Source organism: Dysidea avara, chromosome 5, assembly GCF_963678975.1.
Source record: "Dysidea avara chromosome 5, odDysAvar1.4, whole genome shotgun sequence".
Classification (NCBI taxonomy): domain Eukaryota; kingdom Metazoa; phylum Porifera; class Demospongiae; order Dictyoceratida; family Dysideidae; genus Dysidea; species Dysidea avara.
In genome coordinates, this window is record NC_089276.1 from 6,267,031 (window position 1) to 6,281,803 (window position 14,773).

Here is a 14,773-nt window from a genome sequence, read left to right on the forward strand (position 1 = left end):
TTTGACGAAACTTGGTGTGTTGGTAGTACCTATGGTGCTCATCACCCATACCAATTTTTAGCCCTATACACCACATAGTTTCTGATTTATGACCACAAATATTTTGAATATTTCATGAAAAATTGGTTTGTCTTAAGTTACAAAATCAACTGTAGCTCACCACTGTGTTAATATTTTAAAATAAAACTTTCAGCAATTAAAGACTGTTAATTGATAGTTCAAGTAATCCATAAACTATGGGATATCAATTTAATTAAGGTTCAAAAAGGCTCCATTAAAAACTTTAATCCTTAATATTTCAAAAAGTGCTGTTTCAAATTCTTTGAATTTTTTAGTAAATAATAATTAGGTTATGGTCTATTGTTAAAATTTTTGTGGTGGGGCCACAAGGTGTATGGGGCTAAAAATTGGTATGGGTGATGAACACCATAGGTACTACCAACACACCAAGTTTCATCAAAATCTGAGAGGTGACCCTACAATTTCTCGGTGATTTGACATGGAATGACCCAAAAGCTAAGCTCTGTGTGACCAGCTTGCAAACTTGCACAGATCAGTATACTGTGCTGTAATAGAGCAGTCAGTTACCCTAATATAGCAGTCAGTTTTGTACTAGGTAAAATGTTTTGTGTATGTGTAGTGATCTTGACAAATGAACATTTTAACTGCAAAAAAATGAAGCTTCAAACATTCTTTATACATGCACATTGTAGAACAGTTTATCTTATACATGCAAATACATGCACAGACTAACAGTGGTAGAAAGTGTGTAATTTATATTCATACCCTAAAAATAGCACATGACGTCGTGACCAGGGGATGTCCCTTGGTCATCTCATTCAAATTGAACATGTCCATTCCCCAAGAGTCAATCTTGTCAAAGAAACGGATAATCTCAAATTCATTTTCCAAAGAAACACCAAATCTGTGCAATGCAAAGGGACAAAAAGTGTAATACACACAACACACACACACAGCCTACAGAAGCTATTGCCGCCCAGTGAACCAGCACTGGATGCCTGTGCACCACTCAGGTTTGTGCAGGCAAATCCTCCTGGGGCAGGGATAGTAACCCGCAGGAGGACTGTCCAGATCTCACAGAGAGAGATCGCGGAACCCAAAGTTCCACAACGACCTCAACACCGCTAAGCGAGACAAAGAGAGTTGGGCATTTGCTTCCCCAGTTAATACCAGGTACCCATTGATGTTACAGCTGGGCGGGCTGCTTCCTCAGTTGACACCAGGCCACCAGGTCCCCATTTAAACAACTGGGTAGACTGGAACAATGTGAGTTAAGTTTCTTGCTCAAGGAAACAACAACACCAAATGGCGTAACCGGGAATCAAACCTGGACCTTTCGATCACCAGGTAGATTCCCTATACCACTTGGCTATGCTGACACACACACACATGCGCACACACACAAATTATACTTACAAGGTTCCTTCCTCAGTAAAGCTGGAAGTTTTGGTAAGACTACCAGATAATGGAGGCTCCATCAACACAGCATCATCCACCATAGCTTCCTTATCTACACAAATAATAACATCATACAGTACGATAGTAACTATATAGTAGGGACCACAAAGGAGTAGGTGTGGCCCACGAAATAACATCACCCACAAACAAGCCTCAATTTTCCCTGACAACGATGAGGCAGTATTGGTGAGGTAAAACTAAGCCCAAACAAGCTTTCAGATCGACCCGAAACGCTTTCAACAAGTTGCTATGGAATTTAAATTTTTTTTTTATTCGACAGAATTTTCTACTGACTGAGTAAGTAAGTAACTGACCGATGCCTTCAGACAAGCGTAACTCGATAATGGGTAAGGCTACGGGCTTGATTTTTTCGCTGTTCGACGTCGCTTCGGCCCGACAGGTGCCTTTTGGCATACCGCAGTACGTACAATGTATTCTTCATGGACTTAGCAGTGTCCTCCTTTGTGTCCCATTCATCTTTGCTGACAGGGAAAGATGTCAATTTGGTGCAAGCACGTGATGGCTTCCCTTCTAAACAGAAATTGTCCGTATTTTTCATAGTGGCTATTTTGATATCAGAGGTGCTTTTCAAATAGTTCTTGATTTATATTGCTGTGTAACATAGCTGACAGCGAAGCATAATGGATACTTCACTTTTCAGACGATCTACTATATAAAGCTGAAATGCTGTCTGTCTGTCCGTGATCCAGCTAACTACCGAACAGTAGCACCGATTGACCCCAAATTTGCTGCATATTGATCGCCATCAAGCTGACACCAGGGAGTTTATTAATAGGAATTTCTAGCATGTCCCATTTGCTTTACAGCGCCAAAAAATCACCATTATGCCAAGTTCATAAATAGGTTTTTCGAGCACAGCTACTTCCCACTACATGGAATGGCGATTGCAGCCCTACACTGTTGATCTACGTTATAATACACACCCTTTGGTGGTAGTTACATGGCGAATTCTACCGCTACGGTGTCACTATGGAATAAAAGTCTTGAACATTTCTTGACATGTGCCACACCCACATTTCGTAGTTTAGTAACTCAAACTCTACAAGCCTACTCCCAAGTTGTTTATCCAATGGTGGAATTCATGCCTACAACTAATCAACTAATCTTACAATGCAAACAGACAGGAAAGTTGAAGTATAATATAACGTGAATTTACGGAAATACGCTTACCTTGAATTCCGTTGCTATGTCAATAGTAATGACGTCAGACGCGTGTGACATGTTGAACTATTCTAAACAATGCGCTATGAAGGAAAGCGAGTTTCTGTGCTTCTAGAATGGCTAATAGGTGGATCACAGCAAAGTATAAGAGTAAAAATGAAGCATCTCTGCCTGGAGTGACGTCCGTTTTACAAAATCCATGTCTAACAACACAAACTCCGCGACTGAAGAGGCCTTCTGGAATATGAACTCTGGAGTAGAGTACGAACAGCACAGGCCTGAACTGAATGGGATAGGAATACAGCTTTGAGTGAGCCAAAGTCAAACGGAAGCTAACGGGAGTGGTTGATATGAGTGAGCCGAGAGACTGGAGTTACAGCATACGTAATCAACTTCCAAGTGAGTAGGCCATGATGGAATTTATAGTTCACACTTGGCCGACAAAGTAGATGGATAACAGTGGTTAACTACGGGAATTTGCAGGCCCACCTTTAGTCTAGCTGTAATGCCCTGAACCACATGATCAGCTGGCAACTTCACTGTATATTCAACTGATCAATCATATGGACGTCCATATGTCACATATACACTTGCTGTTAGTTTTTTTTTTGCTTTTTTACAACGTGTGTGTGTGTGTGTCAATGTCAGAAGGATTATACAATACTTGAATGCTGGCCTGCTGTATCAATAATATTATTAGTGTTATGGTTAGTGAGCTAAATGGATCACAGACATGCACACTAGAATTCTACAGCAGTACATGTGTGGTTAAGTACAAACAATACAATATTCAAAGGGCAGGCACAATATTATATTAATCATTCAGCTCAACCTGCACAAAGGGCAAGTACTGTAGCTAGTAATTAATAAAATTGGAACACGGCACCATTTCTTTTGGTATTCATAGATTGTAGAGGTGCTTCCGGAAAAGTTCTTGATTCGAAATGCTGTGTAACGGATTGAACATAGCTGACAACCAAGCATAATGGATACTTCACTTTTCAGACGATAATTGATATAGCTGGGACATGCGGTGCCATTTCAGATGTGGTATGCGTGGGTTCACCAGTCATAATAAAATTATTTACAAAAAAAAGTTTACAAATAAGTACACGAAAAAAAAATTGGAATTTTCAACTAGAGTAGGGACCATGGTACATCGATAAAAAGTACTGATACAAGTTGCAGTAGTCCATGATATCAAATCACAGTAAAACAATCAGAAGTGTTATATCCCTACTGTGCATTTCCGTTATGGTATCTTGAGCACAGTAGGGATATAACACTTCTTATTGTTTCACTGTGATTTAATATCATGGACTACTGCAGCTTATTTCAGTACTTTTTATCGATGTGCTATGGTCCCTACTCTAGTTGAAAATTCCTATTTTTTTGGTGTACTTGTGTAATAAGGTCTCTTAATTTTTACCAAGTTGAATTTATGTACAAACTAGAGGTATCTAATAAGGCTGGGATGAATATTGAAATTTACCTTCGAATATTCGCTAATAAAATGTTAAACATTCGAAGCTTCGGTGTTAGCTTTCAAGTTTGTAGGTTTTCTTGTATTTATGCACATCCTTCTTAGGTTTTATCTTTCTAAAAAGTTAGTAAGCATTTGGAAAGTGCATAGCAGCAGTACTGAATGACGCGATTGATCGATTGCAAATGGGCGTGTCCGCTATACTGCAATCATGCACAGGTAAACACCAAGAAATGGCTAAAAGTATGCTTTCCATGCATTATCTATCACTTCATAAGGTTTTTTAAGGCTGAAACTATGGTAACAAACTGAACTGCAATGGTTTAAAAGTGGGCGTGGCACACAAAGATGATCACAAAGTCACGCAATAGGAATAAGCAGTTGTAATAAAGGATAACCACATTTATTTGTATAAACTATGAGTGCATTACAAAGCTTCGAAGGATACTTTTATAATTCGAAGTTTACTTAACCTTCGAACCCATGAAGCATTCTAAGCTTCGTCTCAGCCCTAGTATCTTAATAACATATATAGCACATCAGATACATAGGTTTGTAGTTTTCCCATATATTATCTATATACAAGTCAGGCTTGGGGTCAAATACATGAGTATTTGTATTTAGCTGTATTTAAATACTATTTTTGAGTATTTGTAATTGTATTTTGAAGTTTTGAAACAACATGCATTTGTATTTGTACTTAAATACTTCGTGTAAAAACTTAAAATACTTTCTGCAAATACCTCAAATACTTTAGCTTGGAAGAGAAGCTGTATGACCAAATCTGTAAAATTTATTTGGTTGGGAGATGATCTCTTTCGCTTATTGACACCTTAATCTGTAAAAATATATCAAATACTAATTATTTTCTTTCAGTTTCTTTGAATGGGAAGAGTTATGAAGAACTTACTTTTTTTTGAAGTTGAATAGTATATAAGTACTAGCAAGAGTTCATAATGTAGAGAGCGAAGGAGATACAGCGTTGGACACTCTCCCTCCCTCTCTACTGTATATTATGAACTTTTGGTATGAGCATTCAAACCTTGTAACATATAGTTAAAAAATGTCACCTAAGAAGAGCAAGAAGTCTATATACTCCAATTGTTTTCTGGCATTATAATGTTACAGTTGTGTTTACCATACATTTGAAATTTCATTAGAACAATATTAAAACAGAGGTGTGTACTATTGGGTGGTTGTGTAACGTATAGTTAAGATCAAAGGATCAAAGTACAGAAGTATATTAAAAGTATACAAGTGCTGAAACAATTATTTGGTTATTTGGCTATTCAGTCGGTATGAAACTCAATAACACATACACTATTCGAATAATCGTTGTTGTATTTACATGGAAAAGCCAGCCTTGAAACTTAAGATTGTGAATGAAGTGATGTAGCTATGCTATAAAAATTCTATTTACAAAAGATAGAAATAGCTCTTAGGCTTCACCTTGCTCCCTAACAAAAGGGTTCAGTACTTATTGAATAGAAGCATAAGCTTAAAAGATATTCGGTCGTTTTGTTCAATAGTAAAAATCGCTATTCGATTTAGCACTACTGTACTTGGAACAGGACCATACAAATTTGCTAAGTTAATATAATCCACACAAAAACAGCTAAGCTGTGAAAAAAAAAACAAAAAAAACAGTGCGGCTTTAAAAATCCTGGGTGAAAAATGTTGTGAAATCAAAGGTGGTGGCCAAGAAATGGCTGCAATGATGTTAATGCTAATAAATTTTAACAATGCACACAGCCATTATTAAAACTTTTTCATTAACATCATTGCAGCCATTTCTTGGCCACCACCTTTGATTTCACAACTTTTTTCGCCCAGGATTTTTAAGGCTGCACCGTTTTTTCACAGCTTAGCTGTTTTTGTGTGGATTTCACCTCTTTTTGTACATTATAAGGCCCCAAAACCAGTCTATGGCTGACTTTGAGGTTTACAATGATGATTATTGAAGACAGACTTATATATGTATTGCATTGCAAGATTTAATTTAATATTTGATAATATTATTTTGAGCATGCAAGTACTCCAGCAGAACTGCAGTAGCCAAGCAAAGCCAATACATCTGTAGTAACGTGCATCCCTACATAAGTACGTCTACCACACAAGTGCAAACTATAATTTATGTAGTACCTGTCCTACCATGCAGGCCATACATGTAACATTTGATGACTTTTAACTTGCTGACACCAAAAGAATTTGTACATACCAAAGCATTGGTACCTGTCCTATGGTGTAGGGCTTTTCACACTGTGTGCTATATTTAAAACTGAAGTGATAAAACTCTTGCATGCTAGTCAACACTCTACCAGGTGAACACTGCGCTGTGGTAATGCAGCTCAAGTTTTCCTAGACAAACAAAAGCATGTAAAACAGCTTGTGGTGAGAATCCCAGAGTAGTCAGATGATAAGCGCTTCATTTCGAGTAAATTCAGATTCTGGTGAGTAAGCAGCATGACAACAGATGGATGGTCAGGCAGATAGCATTTCAGCTTTATAGACATATAGATGTGAGAGGGCAACAGTTGCCTGTTCTAGGCAATAATATATGGGAAACTGCAAATTCAAAAAGGTCATATTATTTCATGACCTATACATGCTATACCGTATGGAGGGAAACTTTGGTGCCGTTAAAATTTGGCGAATTTGGCGATTCACCATGAATTTGCCAAGTTTTCCCCATCCAAATATTTTGGTGGCGAAGAAAATAGCAAACCAAGCCTCGAACTAATCAATTTTCTACTCGACCAAGGGATGGTGGGCCAGGCATTACGCTAGAGCCAAGCCTGCCTCGACTACCTCACTAGGTAGCTAGTTACTGTACATGTGGTATCCTCAAACTTCACCTCGAAACGTCAATGACAAGTATAGCGAGTCCTACCAGGTTAAGTACGATATTCGCTATTCCAGATGGTGTAGATCTACTGTCTATATAGTATTACCTTTTAGTTGGTAGCTGACTCCAGGCAGCGAACGGCGAATCGCTGAGAGGCGTGACACTCTAGTTCTCATTTCAGGCACAGCGATTAGTGATCTAATTGATTCAATACGGCGTGCGCTTTGCTAACAATTCGCCAAATTTTATTTCGCCAACAGTGATATTTTGCTTGGTTCGCCAAATTTTCCCCCCTCCAAAGTTTCCCTCCGTACGGTACATTTAAAACTTGGATAGGTTGCTTTACCTACAAACAATGTAAAATTCAGGTTGTTAGGGGCAACAGTCATTATGAAATTTGTTTCTTAGCAATAGGATTGACAGATCACCTTCAAAGTAATAGCTTGGGCATTATACTAGGAAAGAGTGTACAAGTATGCCATCTGTGTATGAAGCATTTACTGAATTGCATAGATCAGGCTGCGTGCACATAGGACACTAAAATGATAAACAATACAATACAATGACCAAGTACCTGTGAAGGTCTGGGCCACCCAAAAGGCAATCTGGTGACCAACAGTTGTCTCTAGTTCATGTGATTGTTGTGTTAAGAAGACTTGAAACTGTCCACAAAAGATAGTATATTGTTAATGTATACATGTTTATTCCAACTTTCTAGAGCACATTGTATGTGAGTCACAAATTTGTGACACACATATGTTAATAGTGATGCATCAATAAGAGATTTTGTCGAATATCCAATTTGAGAAATTCATATAATAGTCAATAATAATAATAACCAATCCAGTATTTTTATGCTAACCAAAATTTTACAAGTATTTTGTAAAATTGCCATTTTAAACTTTATTTTTGTATTATCATTATGAAAACAATAACATCAGGGTCACTAAAATTAATTGGCAAAATAATCTCTGTTAATGATTACCAATACTGATATTGCTGATATCTGGCCGATAAACCAATTTCTGATTAATCGGTGCATCACTATACTATACACAACATTACAGTAAACCTGTTGATTCTGGGACAAAATTAATGCCCTTATTTTAAGTAGGCAATTGTGTATTAGGCAGGTCACATTTGGGGAAAATTAGAATGGTTAGTTGAAACAGGTGACCTAATTACACAGTGGCCTAGCTAGATAGGCTTCACTGTACTAAGAACAAAGGCTATCAGTCTTTAAACTGAAGTGATCTTAAGGTAATGTGACTGATGTCATATATACACCTAAGCTACACGACACATTTGGGCAATTTACTGTCTAACAATTTGAAGAAGTTTCTTCTACACAATTTAACCCTAAACTTTAGAGACCCTAATTTGATCCTGTAATCTGAAGAAGCTTCTCAAATGAATAAAACCATAACAATTTAACCCTAAACTTTAGAGACCCTAATTTGATCCTGTAATCTGAAGAAGCTTCTCAAATGAATAAAACCATAATAAGGTATCTATGCAGATACCACGACAAGATGGCTAGGCTAGTACACGTATCAAGCAAGCATTAAAAGTTTAAACCTCAACATAATAAAGGCTATCCGACAATTTCACAACTAACAAATATACACAAATACCATACTTGTTCTTGTGCCAGTTTGCCAGCAGTTTTCTTAGAGTTCATAGACTGGAGTAGAGTGATGCACCAGTCAAGGTTCTCCTCTATCTCAACTGCTAGAGCTTCCACCCTCGCCTTTGTGCCTGAACTGAGGCTACTTGCTACAGTGGAGCAAATAACTGTGACAGATGTACCGCACACACAAGTATCCTGATTAGGAGTCTAAATACATTGATACAGATGGGGTCATGTGATGATTAGTGTCCACATATTGAGGAGCTTCACTGGTAGGATATCTTTATAAAAATCCAGTGGACACTATTTTATTATAGCACACTTACACAGACAAGTACTCTCTCTTTCGGAGCTAACAATTTCTGGGGATACCGGTTGTACAGTTTACATCAAGATGGACCAATCATATGTAACACAATGGTTGCTGAAAAAGGTGCAGATCACTGGAGCCTAGAGGCTATTGTTGGTGATATCAGACAGCAATACACTCCAAAAACACTGTTTCATCGCCCATAACACTTGATAAGTGTTTATTATACAACATAAAGTTGTATACACACAGAAGCCTTAAATAGGGGAGACAGCAAGGAAGTAGTACTCCAGTGTGATCATTTCTGACTTAATACTTCTCTCTTGGAATGAGGCATGGCACAAATTGTTAAGGAAATGAGCTAACTTCCACATGTCTTACCAAGATTTAGGTAGGGGATTATTTACACATAACCAAGCTCTTCAAAGAATTTTATAGCCAAAATTGGACGATAGCACATAGTAGATAAAATGCTTAGTAACTTTAAAATAAACACCACAAACAACTATTGAAAACATGTAGCTTCAGCAATCCCCATAAAATATCAAAGGGATATTTGCTTCGGTAATTAGCCTACATGGTATGTTCACAGCAGACATAGTTATTGTAGTGACTACAGAATGTTCAGTTTGAGGGAATGTCCATGAATATATTGACTCCCATCAATAAAGACCCCCCAAAAAATTTTTATTTATTCAGCAAATATCAAGTTGTAGTTATAATGCACCTATCAATGTTAAGCCCCCCCCCCAGTACGGGGAGGGTGGGGATATAGTAGGGATTTGATCAAGTGGAAAGTCAAATTCCCCTACCTGGGGGTGAATTATCAGGTCAAATCCCCCCATAGTCCCACCCTATGAGGTGGGGATAGGAAGGGGATTTGACAACCAACATGTTGTAAAAACAGAAGCCACAGTGGCAAAGGTACACGAGGTGCTGCGGTTTTATCACGTGTGCTCTCGCGCTTCACGTATAAAACTACTGTAAAGGATCTATGCTACTATAGAGCGCTTGTTCAAATTCCCCACCCCTGGGGGCAAAATTTAAGTTCAAATCCCCTCCTAACACCCCACATAGCCCATACTGGGTGGGGTGGGGCTTGACATTGATAGGTGCATAAGTACCAATCATATACAGAACTGATTCATATAAGCACATGTGACTTACATTCTGTACAACACTCCTCCAGATGGGTACACATTTCTTTGGACTCCCGTAAACATGACAACATCTGTCAAAAGCGTATCACAATTATTATATAGTTTGCAGATACACAAACAATTACCACAGAAAATTTCTTCTTTAAAAAGCCAAGTTATTTAAATGTTGTGGGGGGTTAGTACTGTCCTACAATACAGTTTAAATTTTACAAAGATGTCCACATTTCAGAATCCTGGGACTCTTTCACTGAGACTTACATACATAGGCATACACACTACATACAAACTGAGAAGAGTTTGTAATTATAAACCATTGATATGCCATATAAGTACTGAGTGTGTTTAATAACAATTTGTAGTTCAAGATCACTTATAGTAATTCAGGGATTCCAAACTTCCTTCTAAGAGGGATAATATGTTAAGCAATACTTGTAGATTTTCTTATGAAACCACCATGGCTCCCTACATTACACCAATGACAATGTGACAAGAATTTTCCTGCACAAACGCAAACTCAACTAGAAGGCACTTTGTAGCACTCTGACCCAAAACTGCGTCAATTAATTTTAAAGCAATTCTGAACTTAGCCACTATTTATCTGTTATTGCAAACATCAAATACTCATTGAATCAGTCCAGCCAGCTAAACGATCAAACACCTAATAGATCAAAAGAGAACAGAAAGGCAAAATTTCAACTGAAACATACAGCTCAATGAATGCTGTGAACTGACAAATTTCAATTGATCATATTTCAGTATAGAAGCCAGACAAACAACACAAAGACATCTCAAAAATTAAATACAAAGTGATATGAATCCTTAAATAACACTGGACACCTCGTTGAATTGATCAGCTTTCTGAAAATACCGTTTAGTTTCAGCAAAGATCACAATCCTTAAAATTAAATTCTACCAGCCATCGGCAAAGTTCAAAATGGTGCCAATTGTGCAACCATGTTAGCATAATATCCAACAGTCTTACATGAACACTCCCACATACATATTGTAAGGACACTTGTGTTGTAATAAAGACATGGTCTGCATGGGTACTAGGAATGTAAATAGCTCTATAAATACCTCTTCTCCTAATAGCTAAGGTTATCATCACCATGGCAACAGTACATGATAATTCAAAACTGGTTAATTCACTGGAACTGGTACATAAGAGTTTTGAGGAAATGAAAATTAGTCCCAAATTGTTTTGTAATCTTTCAAAAGATAGACAATCAACTTCTCTATAATGTTCACTATACTGTATATTGGATTCTAACGTAGGGTTAAACACTTATAATGAATCCTCGGGGCCAATATATCACCCAAAAAACAGCCTCACTTTTCCTTCATAACAGCTTGACGGTATTGGTTAGGCATAAGCCAAGACAAAAAATGCTTTTCAGATGACACGATGACACAATTCAATGATTCAGTTATTGACTGCCAAAATTGAGTTTAAAAAAAATTACACCTAAAAAATCAACATCTCAAAGTAATGTACATGTGTGGCTTCATGGCAAACACACACCAGTTGTGTTTACAGGATGTCTTGTACCTCCTGAACGAAATAAGCTTCACATCAGAGTAAAGTCAACTGTTTCCCCATAAAAAGAAGCATTGCTAGACAGACAGTACATCCTTAGCAAAACAAGGATATCCTGGACTCAAAAAGTAAATAATTCAGAAAAAGGACATTGATACTCAATTGCAATGGTTTGTTCAAATACATTGTATACCATACACACAATGCTATAGCATGCACAGTACTACAATTTAAGGAAGTTCTAACATACACAATAACAATGGTATGTCATATAACTTACCTGAACAAATGGGCTGATATACATCTTATCAGTACGACTATAAAGAAAACATGAAAATGTGACATCATTAACCAAAATATTTGGGTACCCCACATAATTAGAAAATTAAGGAAGATGTTTTTAATTGTTGACCAGTGTTTGTATTACAACTTCCTCTGACCATTGACCTCAAGAGTGTATGTGTGCACGTACATGCATGTGGCATGTGTGGACGTACGTGCATGTGGTATGTGTGTATGGGGTGTGTATGTGCATACGCGTGTATGTGCATGTGTGTGTGTATGTGCACATAGCACGTGTCTTACAGCATTATAGAATATTGTACTACTTGTTACCTTGTTTGTGGAGACAGTGACTGGCGTCGGAGAGAAGCTACTTGTTGTTCTACACTATGAAAGAAAGAACCTCTCCGTTCTCCTTTTGATTGGGAGTCAACATGTAGTACACCCTCATTATCTTTAGCTTCTTCATCATCTTTCGCATCATCATCTCCAGAATCTTTCTTTTGAGCAAATGCCTTCCGTTTTTTACTTATCTCAGAACTAAACACATGCACAGCATAATGTAAAAACTTGTCATACATTAATTGTATACATCACATACACGCACGCACGCAACGAACACACATGCACATGAATAAATGTACTATACAATTGCACCCTCATATCCTCAAGCACATACATACATGTACACAAACACACACTACGTACATGTGTATGCATAAATAAGGAAAGCATAATTACTACTGCACAAAATACCATACACTTGCCTCTTAGTTATTCTTTCCATTTGGAGGCTTTTGTCCCCTTGGAAGAAACAACTACTGTTCTCGTTCTGAATCAATTTGTGCTTTTCACCATAGATTACAACTCAGTTGCGTGTGAAAGCTTGCACAGTGGGAGGCAACAGCTAACCAACTAGTACATGCTACCCATGGGTTTGTGACAACCATTCAGTAGCCAAAAATAAGCAAGCGCAACACATTTAATTGAGTACTTATTCAAATAATAGAGTGTGTATCATACAGTATGGTAGTAACTGTATATTAAGGTTCACAAAAATATTGGCCAGAATCCAGCCCCACAATACACTTGTAGCGCCTTGGCAGTATTGGTTAGGTATATATAACCAAGCCCGAAAGTGCCAACACGAAATGCTTCCAATAGGTTGCTACGAAATTTTAATATTTAATTTAGTGGAATTTTCTACTGCCTGACTGACCTACTTGATTACTAATTCAGACAAGCGTATCTCAAGGCTACAAGCTTGATTTCTTTACTGTGTGATGTCGCTTCAGCCAACAGGTGGCTTTTGGCATATAGCAGTACATACAATGCACGTATCATGGATTTACTTGTGTCCTCCATTATCTTTGCTGACAGTGCAACCTGATAGTCAGCGCAACAGGCTGAACATAGCTGAAAACAAAGCATAACGTCCACTTCACTTTTCAATAATTCATAGTTGAGGCACGCGTTCACATGAAAACCTCATGTAGTCTTTCTTTTGATCAGTAAGCATGGATGCACCAGTCATAATTATGTTTACAAAAAAGTAAACAAACAACTACAAGAAATTTCAAGTTTGAATAGGGATCACGATAAAACGAAACATGGAAGCTACAGATATACTAGTGGACAATCACTCCTAGTTTGTCTATACCATGACTGAATTAGGGATTGAATGTCCACTAGCATATCTGTAGGTGCAGGCGACCTTCTATGTTTCACTTTTTTTTGCTTTCAAACTTAAAATTTTGCCTTGCACTTGTATGATCTGCTACAAAATAAGGAAATAGCAGATTTTACCCTCTATATCACATACTAATAAATACTAATACATAACATTCCACAAATATTATGCTTAATCAAATTAGACTTTTATTACCATATACAGGAAACTAATTTGCCAAATTTTTCATGTCATCATTATTTTTGAATTGCAAAGAAAAATTTTTAGTAGGAATGGTTTGTATATGGAGTATTTGCCTGCAATCACTTCAATGGTGCCTTTCTTACAGTACTAAAAATACACACACACACTACACACACAGGTGCTACCAACTTTTCTATCCCTTGAAAGTAATATGACGGCGTTTGTTTAATCCTAATCACAGATTTTGATCGTCTCCGTAGTTGCTTCTTCTTTAGTGAAGGTGATGACGAAGGAGTATCTGCACTTGACGACCGAAGAATACTGCCATGTCTATTGTCTATCTCTCTACTTTTCCTCTGTACAAAAATTTTGAAGCACATAATGACAATTGATGGGGAAATATGCCAATAAACAATTTAAGACAAGCTTTGCATACTTTACAAATTGCTGGGCAGGCTATAGCACTAACAATTCCTTGCCTACACGTAACAGAGCGTCATCACTCAAGCCAGGTGACATTCAAACTCTCATGTTAACTCATTAACAGGTGGAGGCAACCAATTGCAATTACACACCTCTGTAAACTATGGCTATATCGTCAGCCTCACAAACAATTTTATAAAGCAGTTGGACTTATATTATGTACATGTTTTATGTGTGCTTGAATTTACCTCAGAAAGTGAAGGCTCTATGGATATCTCAAATGTCACCGACTTCTTAGGCGTAAATTCTCCAGAAATCTCTGTATCGGTATCTTTCGGCGGGAATTCCACTGGCAATTTGGGCAACTCATGCACACTAGTTCTCGGAACCTTTTCTGCCTTTTCCTCTTCTGCCTGCGGTTCAGACATCGCTAACAAGCTATTTGCCGTCACTTTATTCTAGCAACGCTAGCAGTGCTTCAACAAAATTACTGAGACTGCAGCGCAAAACTGTCAATGAAGAAACTGCCCGATTGATAAATATTAAGGTGACTACGTAATATGACGTAG

At 37.6% G+C, this 14,773-nt stretch overlaps 1 protein-coding gene across 1 annotated transcript in view; it reads right to left on the reverse strand.

Annotated features, from left to right (window-relative positions):
- The window catches only part of LOC136255354 (3',5'-cyclic-AMP phosphodiesterase 4C-like), a 43,041-nt gene extending 28,275 nt beyond the window's left edge, over positions 1-14,766 (reverse strand). Inside the window, exons 1-9 of the mRNA XM_066048098.1 lie at positions 14,453-14,766; positions 13,971-14,137; positions 12,242-12,448; positions 11,907-11,943; positions 10,097-10,160; positions 8,629-8,765; positions 7,564-7,651; positions 1,438-1,531; positions 787-925 (exon numbers count right to left, since the gene is read on the reverse strand). Of these exons, the coding sequence (XP_065904170.1) occupies positions 787-925; positions 1,438-1,531; positions 7,564-7,651; positions 8,629-8,765; positions 10,097-10,160; positions 11,907-11,943; positions 12,242-12,448; positions 13,971-14,137; positions 14,453-14,632 (1,113 nt within the window). The 5' untranslated portion in view covers positions 14,633-14,766. The remainder of the gene's footprint in view (positions 1-786; positions 926-1,437; positions 1,532-7,563; positions 7,652-8,628; positions 8,766-10,096; positions 10,161-11,906; positions 11,944-12,241; positions 12,449-13,970; positions 14,138-14,452) is intronic.
- Positions 14,767-14,773: the final 7 nt, after the last annotated feature.